General features: G+C 37.3%; 1 protein-coding gene across 7 annotated transcripts in view; it reads left to right on the forward strand.

The window, feature by feature from the left end:
- Positions 1-27,747, forward strand: part of DMXL1 (Dmx like 1) — a 191,335-nt gene that overhangs the window by 116,625 nt on the left and 46,963 nt on the right. For all 7 annotated transcript variants that reach the window (XM_063604600.1, XM_034960380.3, XM_063604601.1 and 4 more), the window contains 4 exons: positions 9,108-9,286; positions 13,222-13,361; positions 15,756-15,841; positions 17,144-17,345. In XM_063604600.1, coding sequence (XP_063460670.1) covers positions 9,108-9,286; positions 13,222-13,361; positions 15,756-15,841; positions 17,144-17,345 — 607 coding nt within the window. The remainder of the gene's footprint in view (positions 1-9,107; positions 9,287-13,221; positions 13,362-15,755; positions 15,842-17,143; positions 17,346-27,747) is intronic.

Here is a 27,747-nt window from a genome sequence, read left to right on the forward strand (position 1 = left end):
TTTGTTTTTGTAACATTCCTTTTCTGTTTTTTAAAAAGTTGTTTATTGTGCTTTTTGTATAGATTTTTTTAAAAGACTAATTTCACATGAAATTTGCCTTGGACTATATTTATACTTGAGATATCTGAATTCAATTAAGGAAAAACTTTCAAAGTCTAAGGGAAGTAAGATCCATAGCTCTGTTGAGTTTAATTTTAAATTAAAAATTGGCAAATTAATTTTGACCATATTTTTAATATGTTCTGAGAAAAATTCATTTGTTAAGACTGTGATCTTGTTGATGTAAAATGTTAAAAAGGGATAAATTATTGCTAAGGAATGTGCAGATATCCATAAAAAAGAAAATGAAAAATACATTCTTACTAGCCATCAGGTCTCAATTTCATCCATTTTTCCTGAGCACAGATATGTGTAAGGAACCTTATTGAAAGTCCAGGTTGATCTTTGTATAAGGTTGGTGCAAAAGCAATGGCAAAACTGCAGTTACTTTTGCACCAATCTTGTTAACCACTCTAGTTGTTGGTTGTAGGCAAAAATACCATTACATAAATTATTTTGGGGGGGCCATTATAAGTCCGTCATAAGCTGTATCCTACCACTTATTTAACCCCAAGTAAAAAATAAAGTGACCTAAAATTATCTGCATCTATATGTTTAACCTCAGCCAATAATAAGGAATACTTAAAACGTATTGTTCACTTAGTGGTAGGGCTGGATATAGTCATATCCAGGTTATATGGTGCTCATCTGTCCTTGAGTACCCAGAAAGTATTCTAAATACAATCATGGAAGTAGCTGAAGGAGTACTTAAAGAAAACATGAATGGTACGATTTGTCCATTTGCTAACCAGAAAAAAAGGAATATATTCACTGAATGATGAAAACTAAAGGCCTGCTGGTTTCAAAGCCAAGCTAATTTGAAAAGGAGCAGGAGGGCTGGACGTGGTGGCTCACACCTGTAATCCTAGCATTTTGGGAGGCCTAGGTGGGCAGATCACCTGAGGTCAGGAGTTTGAGACCAGCCTGGCCAACAAGGTGAAACACTGTCTCTACAAAAATTAGCCGGGTGTGGTGGCATGTGCCTGTAGACCCAGCTCCTCAGGAGGCTGAGGCAGGAGAATCGCTTGAACCTGGGAGGTGGAGGTTGCAGTGAGCTGAGATTGCGCCACTGCACTCCAGCCTGGGCGACAGAGCGAGACTCCATCTCAAAAAAGAAAAGAAAAGGAGCAGGCAGAAAGAGGAAAGGAAAGAAGTGAAGAGAAAGGGAAAGAAGCGAAGGTCCTGTGGAGTAGGGATCCACTGAAAACTAGAGAGAGAAAATCTCAGAACAGAAAATCAACCAAGACAAGGAACTACTAGCAGCATTGGCTTTCAATATAAAGTAACGTTCAGAAATCTCAGTTTTTTTAAGGCATTATTATGTTGCCCTGAAAACCTACCGAGGCAGGACAGCAACCTGATAAATTTTAGGTTGTAGGTAAGCAGTCCTGTGTGTTTGGATTACTGCTAATCATAATCGTTGATGTACCAAGAGTCTAATTGCATTAAGTAATGTTCAATATACATTGTTGACCAAGGGAATAAAACAGTGTATTTTAGAAAAGTTGACTTGAATCCAGTTAAAATTAATGTGTATTTAAAATTTTTTATCTTTTAAATTTGGCCAGTGAAAGCTGACGAATCTAGAATATTTCATTTTCCTGACTACTCAAACGTGTCAAAGCATTGTATATTGAAGATGAAATACGTGCATATTGAAATACATTGTATATTGAAGATGAAATACATTGTATATTGAAGATGAAATACCCTTAAACATGTTTTCTAAAAGTGTTCCATAAGTTTAGGTACTGTATTATGAGAGGAATTTGAAAGCCATCATTTGTTTTCCTTGTTCTGTTATAAATTTGGATTTAAATTTTCTTTGCAATGATGGCCTCATGAACTAGATTATATTTCTTTCTATATATCTATTATATACTTAATGTATTCTTGTAGTAACATAATATTTAAAGATAAGCTTCATAACTGAAGGAAATTATAGATTTTTATTAGACTCTAGTCTGGCAGGTCAAAATTCTTAACAAAAATGTTAATGTACATAAATTAACTTTTAATCAAATTTTTTTTGTGTGAATTCCACATTATATATTAATGAAGAGTTTGATTTTTCTAATTAACTAAAACTGTAGTGCAGGTATATGTTCATGGAACTCTGAATTGTTTTGTTATGGTCAGTTTTAAAGAAGAGAACCAGCTAAGCAATAGCAATTTTCAAAAAATTACTTTTTCTGCTAACAGTTAGAAATCCATACTTTTGCTTTTTATTCTGTATTATAAATAAAGCAGTGTTTTTAAGAATTGTTATTGTGTTTTGTGATACTTGCATTTATAAGAACTGTGAATTACCTCTTTATCTTAATAAATTCATAGTAATGACTTTTTTATGTCTCCAAGTTGAGGAATGGAAATATAAAATGAACATTTTATTTGTGGTAAGCATGTCATATATTTTTTACTATGAGATTGCTAATGATATTCTAGACATAAAGTTTATTTCTGACTTATTACACTAAAACAGATCAGAAAATCCATTTTTTGCTTTTTCTTATAAAACTTGTGTAAAAACAAAAGTTCTGTATTGAGTAGTCAGTGATTATTACATGTCATTGCTAACATTCCTTTAGCAAAGTAAGCAAAACAGCAAAATATCTTGACCAGAAAAGACTTGAGCATATTAAAATATAAAACAAAATAGGTGATTTAAAATATAATTGAATATGCCAAACATTTAACTGGTGGTTTATTATAAGGAACTTTTAAAAGACTGCTGAACTTCAAAGTAACTAATTCTGTGGAAAGGAATACTTTCCTTTTCTTTTCTTTGTGAGGCAGAGACTCGTACTGTCGCCCAGGCTGGAGTGCAGTGGCGTGATCTCGGCTCACTGCAGCCTCCGCCTCCCAGGTTCAAGCGATTCTCCCACCTCAGCCTCCCAAGTAGCTGGGATTACAGGCGTGCACCACCACACCTGGCTAATTTTTGTGTTTTTTGGTAGAGACGGGCTAGGCTGGTCTCAATCTCCTGACCTTCAGTGATCCGCCTGCCCTGGCCTCCTAAAGTGCTTGGATTACAAGTGTGAGCCACCACGCCTGGCCAGGAGTACATTTTTGTTAGACTTTTCATTGAAGACCATATAATATAAATTTTAATTTAAAGTTTAAAAAGTGTTCTATTCATTCATTTTACAAATGAGTCAGGAAGGCAAATTTTTATACAAGAGTAGAGAAAGCGTAGAAGATAAAAGAAACTCCAAGAAATGTGCATGTATAGATTTTTACGTGTAATTATTCTTTTATTTCACTGCTAAAGCCTGATGACAATAGAAGAAACTAACCCTGTAAGAAATGCAACATTCATTTATCTGACCTAGACTCCCTCATTCAATGTTTTCTTCTCTTTTTTTTTTTTTTTGAGACAGGGTCTTGCTCTGTCGCCCAGGCTGGAATGCAGTGGTGTGATCACAGCTCATTTTACAGCCTTGGCCTCTTGGGCTCAAGTGATCCTTCCACCTCAGTGCCCCAAGTAGCTGGGACTATAGGTGCAGGCCATCATTGATTAGCCTAGTTAATTTTTTAAGTTTTATTTTTATAGAGACAAGGTCTCACTATACACAGGCTGGTCTTGGACTCCTGGACTCAAGTGATCTTCCCACCTCAGCCTCCCAAATTGCTGGGATTACAGGTGTGAGCCACCATGTCCTGCTTAATTCAGTATTTCTGTGTACCTTACTGAGACCAATAATGTGATCTCTCTCTTCAACCCAGTTTTCTAATATTTCTAAGTCCTAAGTCCTGCAGCAAAATGGCTTGAATATATTTTTTCCATTATAGTTTTTTTATTATGACTAAAAACACATGATATAAAATTTAGCAAGTGAACCATTTTTAAGTATATAGTTCAGTAGTAAGTCTATCATGTGGTGAAACAAATCTCTGTAACTTTTTCATCTTGCAAATCTGAAACTATACCCATTAAACAATTCCCCCACTTCATACAATCCCTGGTAATCACCATTCTACTCTGTTTCCAGGAATTTGATTACTTTATATACCTCATATAAGTGGAATTATATAGTGTTTTGTCTTTTTGTGACTGGCTTATTTCACCTAGTGTAATGTTCATCCATGTTGTAGCTTGCGACAGAATTTCCTTCCTTTTTAATGCTGAATGTTCCGTTGTGTGTGTATACTCCATTCACATTTTCAATAAGTTTGTTGAGTTTGGGTTGAAATCTTATATACAGAACCGTGTTGTGGCATTCAGGGTGATTGAAAAGTAAGTACTACTCTAGGGCAGTGACTTCAGGCTTTTGAATACATTACCTTATCCATAAAACATGCTTGACCAAATTCTCATTATATGTATATTGATGTCTACTACTATCGATCCAGATGTTAAACATTGACAAAATTTAGTTTCTTCTCCTTACTTTCCTTCTTCCCCTTCTTTCCTCTGCTTTCCCCTCCCCCTGCCCCCATCCCTCCTTTCTTCTTGTCCCTTCTCCTTTCCCTCTACTTCTTCCCCTGTCACTTTCTGCTCCTCTACCTCCTTCCCTTCTCCTTCTGCCCTTTCCCCCTATTTATCAAAAAATAAATCTAAGTAGAAGTTGTAGTATTTTCCTTCCATATTCTGGTGAATCATTTTGTACAACTACCATGGAGACTGCCTTGCTCTGTGGTTTGGAGACAAATCACCACTTTCTATTAAGATATTTATTATTTCATTTTTATAGATATTTATGGAGCCATGTTCAAGATACTGTGTATGGTAATGATCCTAGGAAGACTTTGAGGGTCAGTCTTTCTAAAAGCTGGATAGTATCATCTTCCAGACTTTTTTTGTTTGTTTGTTTGTTTGTTTGAGACAGAGTCTCACTTTGTCACCCAGGCTGGAGTGCACTGGCATGATCCTGGCTCACTGCAACCTCTGCCTCCCAGGTTCAGGTGATTCTTGTACCTCAGCTTCCCAAGCAGCTGGGACTACAGGTGCACACCACGACACTTGGCTAATTTTTGTATTTTTAGTAGAGATGAGGTTTTGCCATTTTGGCCTGGCTGGTCTCAAACTCCTGGTCTCACGTGGTCTGCCTATCTCAGCCTCCCAAAGTGCTGGGATTACAGGCATGATCCACTGTGCCTGGCCAGACTTTTTTTTTTTAATCACTAATCTTATTCTTTGATGATTAAGAAGTACCTTCAATTAATTGCTTCTTTAATCCTTTTATTTTTGGAATATTTGAAGTTTACTTGGAAAATCATGTTTTACATTTAATTTTGAGGATTTGTTTTATACTTAGTGTTCACGTACATTTGTAGTTCTCACACTTTTTACCTGAAGATAAAGGTTAACATATACCTCTTAGGAGACTGAGGACTTAGACTGAATTGGCTTGCTGAAAGCAAGAAATAAATTTGAAATCTGTTTGTCTTAAACTTACATGACTTTTATCTTTTCCATATTTGGGGGGCTCAGTTAGAAGGTCCAGACTAATGTGCCTCCTGAAGCTTCGTGTATACTCTGGCACACTCATGAATAGCTCTGTGGATATGCGTGCCTTAGATTGAGAAATAGAGAGTGAGACCTGCTGGTTACTTTAAGTTCAGTTATTTTGTTGTTTGTTTTGTTGTTGAGACAGGGTCTTGTTCTGTTGCCCAGGCTGGAGTGCAATGGTGTGATCTCAGCTCACTGCAACCTCCACTTCCTGGGCTCAAGTGATCCTCCCAAGTGGCTGGGACTACAGGCATGTGCCACCATGCCCAGCTAATTTTTCTATTTTTTTGTAGAGACTGGGTTTCACCATGTTGCCCAGGCTGGTCTTGAACTCTAAGTTCAGTTTTTAAAGAAATGACATTTAAATCTACATTCAGAATATTAATTTCATTGTGCTGATTTTAAATGATAAACTGAAAAATAAATATTAACTTAATAACCTTCCCCTTATATTTTAGTTTTAATCACAGCAATATATGTGTGTGGTAACAAGTCTAGTAGTACAGAAGAATTTATAGGAAGGAATGTTGTCTTATTCCTCTGCTCCTCCCCTTCCCTATGTGTAGCCTGTTAGCCATTTCTCCATTTCTGTTTTGGGTTCTTTGGGGAGTTACTTTTATAATTCTTAGAAAACCACAGTGCAGATATTCTGAGGGTGAGGAAAGGATTGTTAAGGGAAGGAAGGTGTGTTTGTCTGTACAGTCTACTATCTTGACATGGAAGCTTTGTTTTAAAAAGTACAGGAAGGGGGAACATCACACACTGGGGCCTGTCGTGGGGTGGGGGGATGGGGGAGGGATAGCATTAGGAGATATATCTAATGTAAATGACGAGTTAATGGGTGCAGCACACCAACATGGCACATGTATACTTATGTAACAAACCTGCACGTTGTGCACATGTACGATAGAACTTAAAAAGTATAATTTAAAAAAAAAAGTGCTTCCTGGGAAAGCAACTGAAACTTATTTTTAAAATTTATGTCAGGACATGATTCTGTTTTTCCTGTGAATGCCTTAGTTTTTCTTCAGCCACTTTCTAGCCTCCCTATACCTCTTAAAATTCATAAATTCTATATTCAAGTTGCTCTTAATTTCTCCCTAATACTATTTTCTTTCTTCTGTTACTAATAAAGTAGCTGTTTTCCCATAATAGTAGAACCGTAGGGTTAGTTTGCACCCAAGGAATGGCAAACGTTCTTGATATTTGATTATTAGCATTTTCAAAAACAACCAGTTGAACACCCAGCAGCTATAGTTTTTATTGGTGCCCCTAAGCTTCACGACCAATCTGACCCAGCAGGATTCAAGCATAAAATTGCCTTAAGTCTTCCTACAATTGGAGGACAAAGAAGAGGGAGTAACTACCCTATTGACAAGTCACAGGTCATTTCTTGTTTACTGGGTGGCATCGCTAAGGTCTTTTTAGTTAAAGCATCTAAAGTAATACACATTCATTACTGTGAAACTGCCAATTTTTTTTCCTTTGGTCCTGCTTCATTAAAAGTGTTGTTTTTGTTGTTGTTTTTGAGATGAAGTCTTGCTCTGTTGCCCAGGCTGGAGTGCAGTGGTGCGATCTTGGCTCACTGCAACCTCCCCCTCCCAGGTTCAAGCGATTCTCCCGTCTCAGCCTCCCGAGTAGCTGGGATTACAGGCACGTGCCACCATGCCTGGCTAATTTTTGTATTTTTAGTAAAGGCAGGGTTTCACCATGTTGGCCAGGCTGGATCCTGACCTCAGGTGATCTGCCCACCTCTGCCTCCCAAAGTGCTGGGATTATAGGCGTAAGCCACCGCACCCAGCCAAAAAGTGTTTTAATAAGTGGTTTTATACTTCCTGGTGTTGAGTCTGTAAATTTTAAACATTTCCTCCCAGTGTGGTTAATATTTTCATGTCACGTGACTGGATTCACAGCTTGTAGTTTCAAATGTTTCTGTCTTTAAAAACTCTCTTATATTTTACTTTTAAAACTATTTTTGTCTACCAGTGGGTCAGTAAAAGAAAAAAAGAAAACTATTTTTATGACATACTAATCTTGGCAAAAATCTATTAATTTAACATTGTACGTTTTTTTTTTTTCAGAGATTGTCTATACTTCTTGGTTCACATGCTTTTTAATAACATAAAAACAAAAACAGCCAGGTGCAGTGGCACAAGCCTGTAGTCCCAGCTACTCAAGCATCTGAGGTGTGGGTATCCCTTGAGTCAAGGGATTAAATCCAGCCTAGGCAACATAAGGAGACCTCCATCTCTTAAAAAAGACAAAACAGTAATGTTAAAGTCAAATGATAAATCGATATATTTATCTTAAAACTTAGCATTAAGTTTTTGAAAGGTAAAAAAATATCTCTATAGTTCTCACTTTTCACTTGATGAGAAGTTGGTAAACTACCGTTTAAGTTTTAGAATGTGTGTTAATGTATGCAGCAGTAATACTGGAAACTTGATTGTTGGTTATCAAATGTTAGTAAGAACAAAGAAAAAAATCAGCACATTTAATCTCACAGTTCCTTTTAAAATCATTTGAAAGATTAAGTAATAATCATGCCACTTTTTAGTAATCTCTTAGAATACTAATATTTTATTCATCTTTCCCTTTTTCTGAAATAACCAAATTACTGTGTTAAACTCAGCTTGACTGTAGCTTGTTATAATGCATGTGCATGCTGTGTCTGCAAGCTGAGACGCTTCAAACAATAAAACCAAATTGTATTACAGCACAAGTATTTGCATTCCTTTGGAAGGTGAGTAAAATCTCATCAGAGCCATTAAAGGAGAATATTGGTGTGCCTTAATGTGGAATTCTTTGCCTGTGTATTAGATCATGCCTTTGTCTGCAAAATCCTTGACTGTCTACTGGTGATTTGCATTTTGTAACTCAAGGTTGATTAAAGATTTGTATAACTTTTTTAATGCTAATCTCTTTAGTATTCTGAGGTAATATACTAAAAAAATACTATCTAATTATAGAGTGTTCACAAAATAAAACAACAAAATTGCATTATTTTCTTCTTTGTAATTCCATTGACTAGAAAATTCTGTCTCTGAGCCGTTTCCGAAAGTTTGAATCAGTTTAAGTAGTTATGGTGCCTGAATTTTGTTTATATTTTCTAATGAAAAATATAGTTTTAGATATAAGGCCACATCATTACCGAAGAATCTCAGAAGGGAGTTGTTGCTTTTAATTAACACTGACATCCCATGATAATCTTTAAAAAAAAGCAAAGTAGAAGGATGTTGGAAATTTCCTGTCGTGTTCCTAGTTAAATTGTGGACTGATTTATGGGCGGATATTACATCCTTTTATTTTTCACATACAATAGATAAGTCAGCATTTAGAGAGTGAGGGACAAATTGAGGAAAAAGCAGAGGTTGCTAGACAGAAATGATTTTTGTCTTCCTCTACTTATTTTCTTACCTGCTGTGTACTTTCATAATCTCAATCTTATTTTTTTGTGTGTGCTTATTTGTAGTTAACCTTAGCTCTTATGTAAACACAGGTGAAATAAATGCAATGAAAATAGTACTTCAGTAACATTTTATTTTCTTTTTGTTAGTTTCTTCACTAGTTGAAGAAGGAGAAAAACAGAACAAACGTTTTAGGCCGTCAAAAATGTCTTGCAGAGAATCTGCCCCACTGACCCCTTCCTTGGCACCAGTAAGCCAGGAGTCACTGGCGGTTAAAGAAAAGTTCATCCCACCTGAGCTCAGTATCTGGGACTATTTCATAGCTAAGGTAATTAAAATGCTATCTAGATCAATATTTTCATAGTCAAATAGAAATGAGAATATCAGAAATAAGTGTCATTTTTGGTGCTTCCAAATGTTTTCCCACTTTGGTTTAGAAAATTTTCATTAGTATCAGGCTACATTCCAAAAATATATACCCTAGAATATTTTGACCATATTTCATACAGTTTTTAAGGCAGTTTTTTGGTAAATTATGACATTTGCATTTTAAACAATAGCTTTTGCATTTTATTATATTTCTTATAAGATAAAAGAGAATTTGCGTAACATCTTCATGTTAATGTACTTGATGGTGATTAAGGAATCAAAGTGCTCTGGTCATCTATTATCCATATACTCTTTTTTTATACTACAGCAGTCTCTCATTATTCTGAAATGCATAAATTTCAATTACCAGTGTTAAGTAACATTATTCCCTCAACAACATGGTTCAAATTTGTTACCACAGTGTATTAAATATAAGTAAACTTCCCTGCTAGCGCTTCATTCTAGAAATCACTTCGTAAATGTGCACTTTTTGATCAGTGACCAATCATGTCAGTTCTTTTAAAGTCTTTCAGTGATTGATTATGTAGCACCTGTTACTCAGTTCATACACAGCAAAGCATGCAGTTGTTTTGCTTCATCTCCTGTGATAAATCCATATGATAGTGTACAAAATTGGATTTGATCAAAAGAGAGAAGTGGCCAACTAAGATGAAAGTGCATCCATAAAAAAAGTGATAGTACTGAGAGTGAAATTCAAGTTGAACATAAATGAAGTTAGAGAGAAAATAGCCAACTGTGGGTATGTTGACAGTGCTGCCATTTGAAAGACTCTAGATGAACAGCCAGAGGAATTTAGTGAAAGTGAACTTATAAATGTAGAAAGTAGTTGTGATAAAATGATGAAGATGTTCAGAGATAGTGACTTTGCCAAAAAAGTTTACGTTAAAGGGATTCACAACATTGAAAATGCAAAGAACAGTATGTTGGAAGCTGATAAAATCTTAGAAATGTGACAGTTTGTTTAAGGCACAGAAGAAATGCTTGCTTCATATCCTGAGTTACAGAGATAGAAGGCAATCGCTATTCAAACTATTCTTGATAAAATGTTTTATTTCTTTGTATTCCTAATGTTTTAATTACAGTATGTTAAAATTAGTTTATTTTAAAAAACTTTTTCTATACATTTATAGCTGATGGTAAGAGTTTTTAGGGTTTTGACAAATATCTTTAAAGGTCACAAAACATTTGTAACTTTTCCCATTGATTATTATTGCTCTGTATAGTTTATGCGTGCATGGTCATTTTTGTAGGCATGCAATACTGTGCAAAATAAGGACTGCCTATATAAGTATCTTTCACTTTTTGTGTCATCAGCCACATCCCTCACATTCTCAATTTCCAGACGTTCTCCTGCACAAATTGACATCTAACTGTAACTGTTCTCTGGTGACACAAGTCTCCCAGGCCTGCTAAGCTATGGCTTTTATTTTTCTCATATCCTAAATGTTTAAGGGTAGTGAAGGGAGTTTGGGTCTCCTTGTTCCTCACTGCCCTTTTTTGAGTCACTTATTCATTCATATATTCCACAAATGTTTATTAAGCACTTCATTTATCTAGGAATATCTTTATTTCACCTCTATATTTTGAAGGAGAGTTTTGCTGGATATAGGATTGTTGGTTAGCAAGGCCTTCTTTAGCTATCTTGTTTCTGAATCTTTTTGTTAAATATTTAGTGTCTGCCCTTCCACCCAATCAATATCACAACCTCAAAGTAGTTGAGATGTTACCTTCCCTAATTGTTTGCTACTGAGATCTCTGTTGCTTTTGATAATGCCTGTGTGCCTAGAATTTTAAAGACAATCCTGTCTGGCAGGGCATCAGAACTCTTAGTCTTCACAGCCTTTCCTGCTGACCCTGGTGGAACACCTACACCATAGAGATTGGGGTGGGATGGGAACAGCTCCTGACCAAGTTCTTACTGTTTTACCCAGATCAGATCCCATAGATTTTTAAAAATAAATACTTCTCTATGTGTTATATGCATGGGTCAACCATTGTTTGTTTTCTACAATTTTGTTCAATTTTATTGTTGCTTTTTGGAGAAAGGACTTACCAAGCTCTTTACTCAGCTGTTCCAGAAGTTCCACTCTCCCTGCTGTGTTTCTTTGTTGGTCTTCCAAGGTTTTACAACCCTTTTTTCAAACTTCCTGCATCTCCCCTTCCATCCTATCCTCACTCTTAATTGATGACCTCACCTTGTAAGTCACTGAGAAAAATAAAATCAGACAAAACTTTTTCATCATCCCAATTTAAAGTTACAGATCAATTACATTTGCTCCTGTCTTATTTCCTCCTGTTATAATGGAGAAAGAGTCCTTCTATCAGACACCTTTTCTCGAGTTTTACTCTGAATTGCATTCTTTCTTTTCTTCTCTACTTTCCCCTGTGTTTTCAGTTCTCTTCCTCTCTGTTGAATCCTTCACATCAGGAGAGAAATGTGCTTTAGTATCTCCCATTCCAAACCCCTGCTTTGACCCTGAAACTTTTTCCAGCTGCTATCCCATTTCTCTGTTCCCACTCACATTCAGCTTTTCAAAACTAGACACATTTGCTTTCTACTGCCTTTTTCCCCTTTCATACTTACTTATATAACTTTCTGACCCAGTTACACCCATTAAAACTGATCTTGTTGAGATTCACGTGATATCCATGTCAAATGTAGTGGAAACTTTTAAATTATTTTCTTACCTGTCTTCTTAGCATCATTCAACATTCTTCACTACTCCCATACTGAAATGCTTTTCTCTCCTTTTCTCTTGATGACAATCTCTTGTAGCTTTTTTTCTTAAACTTACTGTTTATTCCTTCATAATCTTCTTTCTTCATCCTTCCTCTTCTATTTGACACATAAATCTTGGTCTTCGTGATTTGGGCATTTTTATATCGATTTTTCCCAAAACCTTCCCTCTCATACCCAGTCTTTCCATTTTATGAAATTGTATATTCACCCTTATAATTGCTTAGGCCAAAAACCTAAGAGTCATTCATTTTTCCTCACCTTCTCTTGTTCTCCAAATCTATCAGCAGACCTTTTGGTGCTTTCTCCAGAATATATCTTAAATCTACTACTTGTCTCTAGCTTCATTACTAACCACCTATATCCAACCTGCCAACTCCTGTTTTAGTTACTGATGTCTCCATTTCTACCCTTGCCGTTTAGCTTTTCTCTCATAAGAGAGTGATCATAGTGATATACTTAGCATATAAACCTCAGTACCTGTCTTCTACCTACAACTTATTGGTGGCATTCCCTTACATTCCTTTACCATGGCCTACAAGACCCTGTCTGAGCCGTCATTTGCTATTCTCTCCAACCTTTCTCCCAGCATTTTTTTGCTTAGCAGACTTGATCAAACTACTATTTTCAAACCAAACTCTTTCTGCATTATTTTCCCCCTGTCTAAAATGCTTTTCTTCCCTCTTGTTATATGGCTTGTTTCTTCTTGTCATTTAGTTCTCGTACTTTTCAAAGAGGCCTTCCATGGTCAGCTTATCTCAATTCTCCTTATTCTCCATTTCTTTTCTTTGTAGCACATAATACAGTTTGTATTTAGTTTTCTGTTATTTGCCTATTTTTTTCCAGTAACATGTAAAAAGTAAATGAGGGTGGTGATTGTATCTGTCTTAAAAATTCTTAAATCCGGTAGAATTCTTGCCGCACAGTGGATACTTAATAAATTTTTGCTGAATGGATGAATAAATAATGGAATAGTATCAATTGATGTCAAAGGCATAGGATGGTAAGATAATAGTTACTTAACTCTCTTATAATGAAGTATCTGCAAATGAGATGAATTATTACTATTAGACTATATGTTTGAATGTATTAAATTAGATATGTGGCTGCTAAATTTCATGATTTCTTTATTTTAGCCTTTTCTACCCCCTTCTCAAAGTAGAGCCGAATATGATTCAGAGGAGAGTCTGGGAAGTGATGATGATGACGATGATGATGATGATGTTTTAGCATCAGATTTCCATCTCCAGGAACATTCTAATTCAAATTCATATAGGTATGGAATATTTTATTTTAAATTTCTTTTTAAAAATAATGGTGTATATAAATAATATTTTTGAAAAAATTACATGCGAAATTAATAGCTTGTTGACTTTATAACACATTATAATCCAGATTTCTTTAGTTGAAATTGTTAAATTCCTTTCCTTAACAATAATTTCTCTGTTGACTTTATAACACATTGTAACTCAGATTTCTTTAGTTGAAATTGTTAAATTCCTTTCCTGAACAATAATTTATCACATACCTTTGGTTGTCCATTAATGGACCATCCGTAATTTGCATCATTCCTCACAAATCTTGCTCCAAGATTATACCTTGCATTTTGGGCTCTAACATAAACAAGTTCTACTGTTTTCATCTGGAAAATATAAAATATTTTCAGTAGAACACTAGTACTATAAGATGTCAATAGGTACTATCTTCAAAAAGTACTCTGTATGTCATATACATGTTCTAAATGCTCACCTCTAGCTCCAATACTGCGTTATTCTTACATTCATGAATGATGGAATATTATCTAGTCTCTATTGATATGTTTACATCTAAAACGTGTATGTTTTACTAAAACATGGTATGTTAATGGTGTGATAAAAAATGTGAATTTTCCAAAAGAAGTAAATATATGAGGGACATTGAAGTCATTCTTTATTTGAAAGTTACCATGAGATTTTTACTTCCTGGTTTATTGAGGTTTTTCCCCCTGCTGAATGAATTTTACTTTTTGAATATATAAATCATTTAAAAGTCAAACTGCACAACTCAACAACAAAAAGGTAAATAATTAAAAAAATGAACAAAGGGCTGGGCATGGTGGCCTATGCCTGTAATCCCAGAACATTGGCAGGCTGAGGTGGTCAGATCACTTGAGCGCAGGAGTTCAAGACCAGCCCAGGCAACATGGCAAAACCTGATCTATATTTCTAAAAAAAAAAATTTTAATGAACAAAAAACTTGAATAGACATTTCTCCAAAGACGATATGAAAACAGCCAATAAGCTCATGAAAAGATGCTCAATATCATTAATCATTAGAGAAATGCAGGTCAGTTTCCCAATGAGACAACATCTCATATGCATTAGGATGGCTACCAAAAAAAAAAAAAAAAAAAATAACAGTGCTGGCAAGGATGAGGAGAAATTGGAATCTTTGTGCACTTTTGGTGGGAACGTAAAATCGTGCAGCAACTGTGGAAAATGGTATACTGGTTCCTTAAAAAGTTAAAAATAGAATTGCCATATGATCCAGCATTTCCACTATGGATATATACCTGAAAATATTGAAAACAGGGACTGAAACAGGTATTTGTACTTCCCATGTTCTTAGCAGCATTATTTACAGTAACTGAGGGGAAGAAACAATCAAGTGTGTTTTAACAGATGAATTACTAAACAAAATGTGCTATGTACGTTCAACAGAGTATTATTCAGCCTTAGGAAGGAAATTCTGACACATGCTGCAACATGGATATAATGCTAAGTGAAATAAATCAGTCACAGAAAGGGTTATAGTATGTGATTTCACTTACATGAGGTACCTAGAATAGTGAAATACATAAAGAATAAAAATAAAATAGTGGTTTTCAAGGGCTGGCGGTGGGGGGAGAATGGGGAATGAATTTAGAGTTTCAGCTTTGCAAGATGAAAGGAATTCTGGAGTTGGATGGTGGTGGTGGTTGCACAGCAATGTGAATGTACTTAATGCCCCTGAACTATAAAGTTAAAAATGGCCAAAATGGTAAATTTTATGTTTTTGTATTTTACCATTAAAAAATTACTAAAAATTCAATCCTTTAAGAAATAAATATGTTCCACTTGAAATAAAAGAGAAGCTGACTTTTTTAAAAATCAAACTATATAAAAATGTGAAATCACAAGTTTTACTTAAACTTCTCTTTACTCTATCCAATTTCTTCTGCACATCCTCTACAGCTAACCACTTTTATTAGCTTCTGGTTTATCCTTCTGTTTGCAAAAATAAGCAAAAGCATCTATCTAAATTTATTCCCCCTGCTTTCTTGCAGAGAGGGTGGCATACTACATATAGTGTTCTGCTACCTGCTTTTTATTTATTACTACATACCAAAACTGACTCCATATTAACACTTAGAGATCCTTCTTCATTCATCCTTATGGTTACCCTAATATTCCATAGGTCAAAAATAGTTATTCAACAAGTACTCTCCTCATGGACAATTTTGGTTATTTCTACACTTCTGCTATTGTAGATAAAGCTGACATGACTACCTCTATGCATATATTATTTTGTTTTCATAGAGGGGTATGTTCAGGTTGATTCCTGATAGTGGAATTTGTTGAGTCAAAGGGTAGTATACTCTTCTAAATCCCTATAGAAATCGTTAACAGATCCATCGTTGCTTTATTTTTAGTTGGTCCTTGATGCGGTTGGCGATGGTGCAATTGGTGCTCAACAATTTGAAGACTTTTTATCCCTTCGCAGGTCATGATCTTGCAGGTAATAAATAGCTCAACATGAGCTAATGGTGCCATTGCTTTTGACTTACTACTCTGTTGTTGTTTTTTTGTTTTGTTTTTTTTTTGTCTGGACTAGGGGAAAAGTTTAGTGATTTCCTGTTATAGAAGTTAGATTTCTTTTAACTAAACCAACCATCTGTAAATGTATCCGTCATACTGTTAGGTGCTTGAGGATGGCGACATCCAAGAAATCAAGGGCACTGAATGTGATGTGATTGACTGTATTGAGACTCTATTTATACTCTAGCCAAGTGTTGAGGGATTTTACAATGGAGAGAAAACTAAGCAAATGCAAAAGCTAGCAATTATTAACTTCAAAGGAGGAAAAGATTGTACAGGAAAGAAAGGGGCATGATAACATACTAAGTGATTCTGCTACGAACTATAGTTCCCTATATATGATAAGGTAAACACAAAAATACCAATTTAACCAAAGATTTTTATGAGACACTATCATAATGATGGACAGAGGAGTTTATTCTCATTATGCCGTAGTAGTAAATCAGTAGGTCATTTCTAAAATTGAAAAATTAAGTATTAAGCATGTTATTTAGATATAGGGAGGTAAGTAGTAGAAATAACTAAAAGTTGAAACTGAGATCAGTACTCAAGAGTATGGATGGGAAAACTGCTAAGTGCTGAGTTCCATGGCAAGTATTATTTAATTTTAACTTTATGTATTGTTTTCATTTTCTACAGATCTTAAAGAGTTATATGCCATACAGAAATTAGTCTGATACAAATTAAAGCAGGGGTGTCCAATCTTTTGGCTTCCCTGGGCCACACAGGAAGAAGAATAATTGCCTTGGGCCACACATAAAATACATTCATACTAACAATAGATGATGAGCTAAAAAGAAAAATCACAAAAAATTTCATAATGTTTTAAGAAAGTTTATGAATTTGTGTTGGGCTTTATTCAAAGCTGTCTGGGCCGCATGCAGCCTGTGGGCCATGGGTTGGACAAGTTTGATTTAAAGCGATTTACTTTTCCCCACATACATATTTTCATAATCTTCAGATACATTTTTCTTGTAATATTAAAGTCAAAAGCAGTAATGTTGAAATACACAGATTTATGGCATACCTTTTGTAATCCACTGGGTTTCTTTGCCCACCTCACCTTGCACATCTTCCCTGCCAAAGTGTATGTTAATATTTCATCTCAGTCTTTTTTTTTTTTTCCTGCATCTGCTCTCCCCTCTCTCATTTCAGTCTTTCTTAAAATTGAATATGGCATTTTACTGCATAAGATTAATATGAGTCAATGTTCCCATTTTAGAGCTTCCAGTTAGTTCACCTCTTTGTCATGCGGTTCTAAAAACTCTTCAATGTTGGGAACAAGTTCTTCTCCGACGACTTGAAATCCATGGTGGGCCACCTCAAAATTATATCGCAAGTCATACCGCCGAAGAGAGTTTGTCTGCAGGTCCTGCAATTCTTCGCCACAAAGCTTTACTGGAACCTACAAACACTCCTTTCAAGTAGGTTTTCTTATGAATGCTATTTGGGTTTTTTTGTTTGTTTTTTGAGATGGCGTCTCGCTCTGTCATCCGGGCTGGAGTGCGGTGGCACAATCTCAGCTCACTGCAGCCTCTGCCTCCTGGGTTCAAGTGATTCTCCTGCCTCAGTCTCCTGAGTAGCTGGGATTACAGGCGCCTGCCACCACGCCTGGTTAATTTTTGTATTTTTAGTAGAGATGGGGTTTCACCATGTTGGCCAGGCTGGTCTCAAACTCCTGACCTCAGGTGATCCACCCGCCTCGGCCTCCCAAAGTGCTGGGATTACAGGCGTGAGCCACCGCACCCACCCTGAATACTGTTTTTAAGATAGGAGTTTTACTTTTTGTGCTGTACATTCTTGTCATAACTACTCAACCCTGCCATTGTAGAATAAAAGCAACCATAGACAACATGTACACAAATATATTCAGTTTTTGTCCAATAAACTTTATTTCTTAAAATGGTAGGTAGGCTAGATTTGGACTGTGAGCTGTAGTTTATTGATACCTGCTCTAGAACAATGCTTTTCAAAATAGCTGGTCACAAAAGTGTTAAGACGAAAGTTTATAGCACTAAACAACAAGCAGTCAACAGATTCAGCACAATTCCTGTCAAATTACCGACATCATTCTTAACAGAATTAGAAAAAAATTATTCTAAAATCAGATGGAACCAGTAGAGAGCTGGAATAGCCAAAGCAATCCTCAGCAAAAATAACAAGGCATCACATTACCTGACTTCAAACTGTACTACAAAGCAACAGTAACCAAAACAGCATGGTACTGGTACAAAAATAGACAAATAGACCAGTGGAACAAAATAGAGATCCCAGAAATAAACTCACGTCATGAGGATTTGTTCTACAAATTATTTCATCACTCAGGTAGTACTAAGCCTGGCACCCAGTAGTTATTTTTCCTTTTTTGGAGACAAAGTCTTGCTCTATTAATCAGGCTGGAGTAGAGTGGCACAATCACAGCTCACTGCAGCCTCCACCTCCTAGGCACAAACAGTCCTGTCTCACCCTCCTGAGTAGCTGGGATCACAGGCACACACCACCATGCCCAGCTAATTTTTTGTATTTTTTGTAGAGACAAGGTTTCACCTTGTTACTCAGGCTGGTCTCAAACTCCTGTGCTCAAGCAGTCCGCCTGTCACAGCCCCCCAAAGTGCTGGGATTTTAGCTGTGAGCGACCGTGCCTGGCCCCCAATAGTTATTTTTGTGATACTCTTTCTCCTCCCCACTTCCCCCTCAAGTAGACCCCACTGTCTGTTGTTCCCTTCTTTGTGTTCATGAGTTCTCAACATTTAGCTCCCACTTATAAGTGAGAACATACAGTGTTTGGTTTTCTGTTCTTGTACTAGTTTGCTAAGGATAGTAACCTCCAGCTCCATCCATGTTCCCACAAAAGATGTGATCTCATTCTTTTTTATGGCTGCATAGTATTTCTTGTATCTGTACCACATTTTCTTTATCCAGTCTGTCACTGATGAGCGTTTAGGTTCCATGTCTTTGCTATTGTGAATAATGCTGCAGCGAACACTTCTGTGCATGTGTTTTTTATGGTAGAATGATTTATATTACCCTAGGTATATACCCAGTAATGGGTTTGCTAGGTCAAATGATAGTTCTGTTTTTAGCTCTTTGAGGAATCGCCATACTGCTTTCCACAATGACTGAAGTAATTTACACTCCCACTGACAGTGCGTAAGTGTTCCCTTTTCTCTGCAACCTTCCCAGCATCTCTTATTTTTTATAAATAATCTGTTATTTTTAAATGATAACCATTCTGACTGGTATGAGATGGTATCTCATTGTGCTTTTGATTTGCTTTTCTCAAATGATCAGTTATATTAAGCTTTTTTCTTAGGCTTATTGGCACGTACGTCTTCTTGTGCAAAGTGTCTGTTCATGTCCTTTGCCCACTTTTTAATGGTGGTGTTTTTCTTTTTTAAATTGGTTGAAGTTTGTTATAGATGCTGGATATTAGACCTTTATCAGGTACATAGTTAGAAAGTATTTTCTCCCATTTCTGTAGGTTGTCTGTTTACTCTGTTGGTAGTTTCTTTTGTTTTGCAGAAGCTCTTAAGTTTAATTAGATCCTATTTGTCAATTTTTGCTTTTTTTTTTTTTTAATTATACTTTAAGTTTTAGGGTACATGTGCACATTGTGCAGGTTAGTTACATATGTATACATGTGCCATGCTGGTGCGCTGCACCCACTAACTCGTCATCTAGCATTAGGTATATCTCCCAATGCTATCCCTCCCCCCTCCCCCCTCCCCACCACAGTCCCCAGAGTGTGATATTCCCCTTCCTGTGTCCATGTGATCTCATTGTTCAGTTCCCACCTATGAGTAAGAATATGCGGTGTTTGGTTTTTAATTCTTGCGATAGTTTACTGAGAATGATGGTTTCCAATTTCATCCATGTCCTTACAAAGGACGTGAACTCATCATTTTTTATGGCTGCATAGTATTCCATGGTGTATATGTGCCACATTTTCTTAATCCAGTCTATCATTGTTGGACATTTGGGTTGGTTCCAAGTCTTTGCTATTGTGAATAATGCCGCAATAAACATACGTGTGCATGTGTCTTTATAGCAGCATGATTTATAGTCCTTTGGGTATATACCCAGTAATGGGATGGCTGGGTCAAATGGTATTTCTAGTTCTAGATCCCTGAGGAATTGCCACACTGACTTCCACAATGGTTGAACTAGTTTACAGTCCCACCAACAGTGTAAAAGTGTTCCTATTTCTCCACATCCTCTCCAGCACCTGTTGTTTCCTGACTTTTTAATGATTGCCATTCTAACTGGTGTGAGATGATATCTCATAGTGGTTTTGATTTGCATTTCTCTGATGGCCAGTGATGATGAGCATTTTTTCATGTGTTTTTTGGCTGCATGAATATCTTCTTTTGAGAAGTGTCTGTTCATGTCCTTTGCCCACTTTTTGATGGGGTTGTTTGTTTTTTTCTTGTAAATTTGTTTGAGTTCATTGTAGACTCTGGATATTAGCCCTTTGTCAGATGAGTAGGTTGCAAAAATTTTCTCCCATTTTGTAGGTTGCCTGTTCACTCTGATGGTAGTTTCTTTTGCTGTGCAGAAGCTCTTTAGTTTAATTAGATCCCATTTGTCAATTTTGGCTTTTGTTGCCATTGCTTTTGGTGTTTTGGACATAAAGTCCTTGCCCACGCCTATGTCCTGAATGGTAATGCCTAGGTTTTCTTCTAGGGTTTTTATGGTTTTAGGTCTAACGTTTAAATCTTTAATCCATCTTGAATTGATTTTTGTATAAGGTGTAAGGGAGGGATCCAGTTTCAGCTTTGTACATATGGCTAGCCAGTTTTCCCAGCACCATTTATTAAATAGGGAATCCTTTCCCCATTGCTTGTTTTTCTCAGGTTTGTCAAAGATCAGATAGTTGTAGGTAAGCGGCGTTATTTCTGAGGTCTCTGTTCTGTTCCATTGGTCTATATCTCTGTTTTGGTACCAGTACCATGCTGTTTTGGTTACTGTAGCCTTGTAGTATAGTTTGAAGTCAGGTAGTGTGATGCCTCCAGCTTTGTTCTTTTGGCTTAGGATTGACTTGGTGATGCGGGCTCTTTTTTGGTTCCATATGAACTTCAAAGTAGTTTTCTCCAATTCTGTGAAGAAAGTTATTGGTAGCTTGATGGGGATGGCATTGAATCTGTAAATTAACTTGGGCAGTATGGCCATTTTCACAATATTGATTCTTTCTACCCATGAGCATGGAATGTTCTTCCATTTGTTTGTATCCTTTTTTATTTCCTTGAGCAGTGGTCTGTAGTTCTCCTTGAAGAGGTCCTTCACATCCCTTGTAAGTTGGATTCCTAGGTATTTTATTCTCTTTGAAGCAATTGTGAATGGGAGTTCACTCATGATTTGGCTCTCTGTTTGTCTGTTGTTGGTGTATAGGAATGCTTGTGATTTTTGTACATTGATTGTGTATCCTGAGACTTTGCTGAAGTTGCTTATCAGCTTAAGGAGATTTTGGGCTGAGACAATGGGGTTTTCTAGATAAACAATCATGTCATCTGCAAACAGGGACAATTTGACTTCCTCTTTTCCTAATTGAATACCCTTTATTTCCTTCTCCTGCCTGATTGCCCTGGCCAGAACTTCCAACACTATGTTGAATAGGAGTGGTGAGAGAGGGCATCCCTGTCTTGTGGCAGTTTTCAAAGGGAATGCTTCCAGTTTTTGCCCATTCAGTATGATATTGGCTGTGGGTTTGTCATAGATAGCTCTTATTATTTTGAAATACGTCCCATCAATACCTAATTTATTGAGAGTTTTTAGCATGAAGGGTTGTTGAATTTTGTCAAAGGCTTTTTCTGCATCTATTGAGATAATCATGTGGCTTTTGTCTTTAGCTCTGTTTATATGCTGGATTACATTTATTGATTTGTGTATATTGAACCAGCCTTGCATCCCAGGGATGAAGCCCACTTGATCATGGTGGATAAGCTTTTTGATGTGCTGCTGGATTCGGTTTGCCAGTATTTTATTGAGGATTTTTGCATCAGTGTTCATCAAGGATATTGGTCTAAAATTCTCTTTTTTGGTTGTGTCTCTGCCCGGCTTTGGTATCAGAATGATGCTGGCCTCATAAAATGAGTTAGGGAGGATTCCCTCTTTTTCTGTTGATTGGAATAGTTTCAGAAGGAATGGTACCAGTTCCTCCTTGTACCTCTGGTAGAATTCGGCTGTGAATCCATCTGGTCCTGGACTCTTTTTGGTTGGTAAACTATTGATTATTGCCACAATTTCAGCTCCTGTTATTGGTCTATTCAGAGATTCAACTTCTTCCTGGTTTAGTCTTGGGAGAGTGTATGTGTTGAGGAATGTATCCATTTCTTCTAGATTTTCTAGTTTATTTGCATAGAGGTGTTTGTAGTATTCTCTGATGGTAGTTTGTATTTCTGTGGGATCGGTGGTGATATCCCCTTTATTATTTTTTATTGTGTCTATTTGATTCTTCTCTCTTTTTTTCTTTATTAGTCTTGCTAGCGGTCTATCAATTTTGTTGATCCTTTCAAAAAACCAGCTCCTGGATTCATTGATTTTTTGAAGGGTTTTTTGTGTCTCTATTTCCTTCAGTTCTGCTCTGATTTTAGTTATTTCTTGCCTTCTGCTAGCTTTTGAATGTGTTTGCTCTTGCTTTTCTAGTTCTTTTAATTGTGATGTTAGCGTGTCAATTTTGGATCTTTCCTGTTTTCTCTTGTGGGCATTTAATGCTATAAATTTCCCTCTACACACTGCTTTGAATGCGTCCCAGAGATTCTGGTATGTTGTGTCTTTGTTCTCGTTGGTTTCAAAGAACATCTTTATTTCTGCCTTCATTTCGTTATGTACCCAGTAGTCATTCAGGAGCAGGTTGTTCAGTTTCCATGTAGTTGAGCGGCTTTGAGTGAGATTCTTAATCCTGAGTTCTAGTTTGATTGCACTGTGGTCTGAGAGATAGTTTGTTATAATTTCTGTTCTTTTGCTGAGGAGAGCTTTACTTCCAAGTATGTGGTCAATTTTGGAATAGGTGTGGTGTGGTGCTGAAAAAAATGTATATTGTGTTGATTTGGGGTGGAGAGTTCTGTAGATGTCTATTAGGTCTGCTTGGTGCAGAGCTGAGTTCAATTCCTGGGTATCCTTGTTGACTTTCTGTCTCGTTGATCTGTCTAATGTTGACAGTGGGGTGTTAAAGTCTCCCATTATTAATGTGTGGGAGTCTAAGTCTCTTTGTGGGTCACTCAGGACTTGCTTTATGAATCTGGGTGCTCCTGTATTGGGTGCATATATATTTAGGATAGTTAGCTCCTCTTGTTGAATTGATCCCTTTACCATTATGTAATGGCCTTCTTTGTCTCTTTTGATCTTTGTTGGTTTAAAGTCTGTTTTATCCAAGACTAGGATTGCAACCCCTGCCTTTTTTTGTTTTCTGTTTGCTTGGTAGATCTTCCTCCATCCTTTTATTTTGAGCCTATGTGTGTCTCTGCACGTGAGATGGGTTTCCTGAATACAGCACACTGATGGGTCTTGACTCTTTATCCAACTTGCCTGTCTGTGTCTTTTGATTGGAGAATATAGTCCATTTACATTTAAAGTTAATATTGTTATGTGTGAATTTGATCCTGTCATTATGATGTTAGCTGGTGATTTTGCTCGTTAGTTGATGCAGTTTCTTCCTAGTCTCGATGGTCTTTACATTTTGGCATGATTTTGCAGCAGCTGGTACCGGTTGTTCCTTTCCATGTTTAGCGCTTCCTTCAGGAGCTCTTTTAGGGCAGGCCTGGTGGTGACAAAATCTCTCAGCATTTGCTTGTCTGTAAAGTATTTAATTTCTCCTTCACTTATGAAGCTTAGTTTGGCTGGATATGAAATTCTGGGTTGAAAATTCTTTTCTTTAAGAATGTTGAATATTGGCCCCCACTCTCTTCTGGCTTGTAGGGTTTCTGCCGAGAGATCCGCTGTTAGTCTGTTGGGCTTCCCTTTGAGGGTAACCCGACCTTTCTCTTTGGCTGCCCTTAACATTTTTTCCTTCATTTCAACTTTGGTGAATCTGACAATTATGTGTCTTGGAGTTGCTCTTCTCAAGGAGTATCTTTGTGGCATTCTCTGTATTTCCTGAATCTGAACGTTGGCCTGCTTTGCTAGATTGGGGAAGTTCTCCTGGATAATATCCTGCAGAGTGTTTTCCAACTTGGTTCCATTCTCCGCATCACTTTCAGGTACACCAGTCAGACGTAGATTTGGTCTTTTCACATAGTCCCATATTTCTTGGAGGCTTTGCTCATTTCTTTTTATTCTTTTTTCTCTAAACTTCCCTTCTCGCTTCATTTCATTCATTTCATCTTCCATTGCTGATACCCTTTCTTCCAGTTGATCGCATCGGCTCCTGAGGCTTCTGCATTCTTCACGTAGTTCTCGAGCCTTGGTTTTCAGCTCCATCAGCTCCTTTAAGCACTTCTCTGTATTGGTTATTCTAGTTATACATTCTTCTAAATTTTTTTCAAAGTTTTCAACTTCTTTGTCTTTGGTTTGAATGTCCTCCCGTAGCTCAGAGTAATTTGATCGTCTGAAGCCTTCTTCTCTCAGCTCGTCAAAATCATTCTCCATCCAGCTTTGTTCCGTTGCTGGTGAGGAACTGCGTTCCTTTGGAGGAGGAGAGGCGCTCTGCGTTTTAGAGTTTCCAGTTTTTCTGGTCTGTTTTTTCCCCATCTTTGTGGTTTTATCTACTTTTGGTCTTTGATGATGGTGATGTACAGATGGGTTTTTGGTGTGGATGTCCTTTCTGTTTGTTAGTTTTCCTTCTAACAGACAGGACCCTCAGCTGCAGGTCTGTTGGAATACCCTGCCGTGTGAGGTGTCAGTGTGCCCCTGCTAGGGGGTGCCTCCTAGTTAGGCTGCTCGGGGGTCAGCGGTCAGGGACCCACTTGAGGAGGCAGTCTGCCAGTTCTCAGATCTCCAGCTGCGTGCCGGCAGAACCACTGCTCTCTTCAAAGCTGTCAGACAGGGACATTTAAGTCTGCAGAGGTTACTGCTGTCTTTTTGTTTGTCTGTGCCCTGCCCCCAGAGGTGGAGCCTACAGAGGCAGGCAGGCCTCCTTGAGCTGTGGTGGGCTCCACTCAGTTGGAGCTTCCTGGCTGCTTTGTTTACCTAAGCAAGCCTGGGCAATGGCGGGCGCACCTCCCGTAGCCTTGCTGCAGCCTTGCAGTTTGATCTCAGACTGCTGTGCTAGCAATCAGCGAGATTCCGTGGGCGTAGAACCCTCCGAGCCAGGTGTGGGATATAGTCTCGTGGTGTGCCATTTTTTAAGCCGGTCTGAAAAGCGCAATATTCGGGTTGGAGTGACCCGATTTTCCAGGTGCGTCCGTCACCCCTTTCTTTGACTAGGAAAGGGAACTCCCTGACCCCTTGCGCTTCCCAGGTGAGGCATTGCCTCGCCCTGCTTTGGCTCGCGCACGGTGCGCGCACCCACTGGCCTGTGCCCACTATCTGGCACTCCCTAATGAGATGAACCTGGTACCTCAGATGGAAATGCAGAAATCACCCGTCTTCTGCGTCGGTGACGCTGGGAGCTGTAGACCGGAGCTGTTCCTATTCGGCCATCTTGGCTCCTCCCCCCAATTTTTGCTTTTGTTGCAATTCCTTTTGGGGTCCTTGTCATAAAATCTTTGCCTGTTCCTGTGTCCGGGGTGGTATTGCCTAGGTTGTTTGCTAAAATTTTTATAGCTTTTGGTTTTACATGTAAGTCTTTAATCCATCTTGAGTTGATTTTTGTGTATGTTGCAAGGAAGGCGTTCAGTTTCAATCTTCTGCATTTGGCTAGCCGGTTATCCCAGCACCATTTATAGAATAAGGAGTCTTTTCTTGATTGCTTGTTTTTGTCAGCTTTGTCAAAGATCAGATGGCCAGAGGTGTGTCACCTTACTTCCCAGTTGTCTATTCTGTTCCAGTGGTCAATGTGCCTGTTTTTGTACCAATACTGTTCTGTTTTGGTTACTGTGTTTTTGTAGCATACATCGAAATCAGGTAATGTGATTCCAATTTTGTTCTTTTTGCTTAGGATTGCCTTGCTATTCAGGCTCTTTTTACGTTCCATTTTAATTTTAAAATAGGTTTCTCTAGTTCTGTGAAGAATGGTGGTGGTGGTTTGTTAGGAATAGCATTGAATCTGTAAATTGGGCAATATGGCCAGTTTAATGATATTGATTCTTCTTCTCCATGAACATGGGATGTTTTTTCCATTTTTTTGTGTCTTATCTGATTTCTTTGCACAGTGTTTTGTAATTATTGTAGAGATCTTTCACCTCCTGGTTAGCTGTATTCTTAGGTATTTTATTCTTTTTGTGGCAGTTGTGAATGGGGCTGCCTTCCTGATTTGGCTCTCAGCTTAGCTGTTGTTGGTGTATAGGAATGCTAGTGATTTCTTGTACACTGATTTTTGTATCCTGAAACTTTGCTAAGTTGTTTATCAGATCTAGGAGCTTTTGGGCTGAGACATGGGGTTTTCTAGATATAGAATCATGTTATCTACAAACAGGCATAGTTTTACTTCCTCTCTTCCTATGTGGATGCCTTTTATTTCTTCCTCTTTCCTGCTTGCTCTGGCCAGGACTTTCATTACTAGGTTGAATAGGAGTGGTGAGACAAAGCATCCTTGTCTTGTGTTGGTTTTCAAGGAGAATGCTTCCTGCTTTTGCCCATTCAGTATGATGTTGGCTGTGGGTTTGTCATAGATGGCTCTTACTATTTTGAAGTATGTTCTTTCAATACCTAGTTTATTGAGAGTTTTTACATGGATTGATGTTGAATTTTATCAAAAGCCTTTTCTTCATCTATTGATATAATTATGTGGTTTTTGTCTTTAGTTCTGTTTATGTGATTCATCACATTTGTTGATTTGCATATGTTGAACCAAACTTGCATCCTGGGAATTAAGCCTACTTGATCATGGTGAATTAGCTTTTTGATGTGCTGCTGGGTTTGGTTTGCAAGTATTTTGTTGAGGATTTTTGTGTTGACATTCATCAAGGATATTGGCTTGAAGTTTTGTTTTTTTTTTTTTGTTACTTCTGCCAGGTTTTGGTATCAGGATAATGTTGACTTCATAGAATTAGGTGTGGAGGAGTTCCACCTCCTCAGTTTTTTGGTATAGTTTTAGTATGAATGGTACCAGCTTTTCTTTGTACATTTCGTAGAATTTGGCTGTGAATCCATCTGGTTCTATGCCTTTTTTGGTTGGTATGCTATTCATTACTGATTGAATTTCAGAGCTCATTATTAGTTTGGTCAGGGAATCATTTCTTCCAGGTTCAGTCTTGGGAGGGTGTATGTGTCCAGGAATTTATCCATCTCTTGTAGGTTTTGTAGTCTGTGTGCATAGAGGTGTCCATAGTAGTTTCTGATGGTTATTTTTATTTCTGTGGGGTCAGTGGTAACATCTCCTTGGTCATTTCTAATTGTGTTTATTTGTATCTTCTCTCTTTTCTTTTTTATTAGTCTAGCTGGCAGTCTATCTGTCTTACTAATTTTTTCAAAAGACCAACTCCTGGATTCGTTGATCTTTTGAATGGTTTTGTGTGTCTCAATTTCTTTCATTTCAGCTTTGATATTTGTTATTTTTTATCTTCTGCTAGCTTTGGGGTTTATTTGTTCTTGCTTCTCTGATATTTTCCATTATGATGTTAGGTTGTTAATTTGAGATCTTTCTAACTTTTTGATGTGGACATTTAGTGCTGTGAATTTCCCTCCTAATGCTGCCTTAGCTATGTCCCAGAGATTTTGCTAAAGCATACCTACTTTTGTTAGATCCTATGGCCCTAGGTTAGGGATCAGCAAACTATGGCCATCCCCACA

This window comes from Pan paniscus, chromosome 4 (genome assembly GCF_029289425.2).
Source record: "Pan paniscus chromosome 4, NHGRI_mPanPan1-v2.0_pri, whole genome shotgun sequence".
In the NCBI taxonomy this organism is placed as follows: domain Eukaryota; kingdom Metazoa; phylum Chordata; class Mammalia; order Primates; family Hominidae; genus Pan; species Pan paniscus.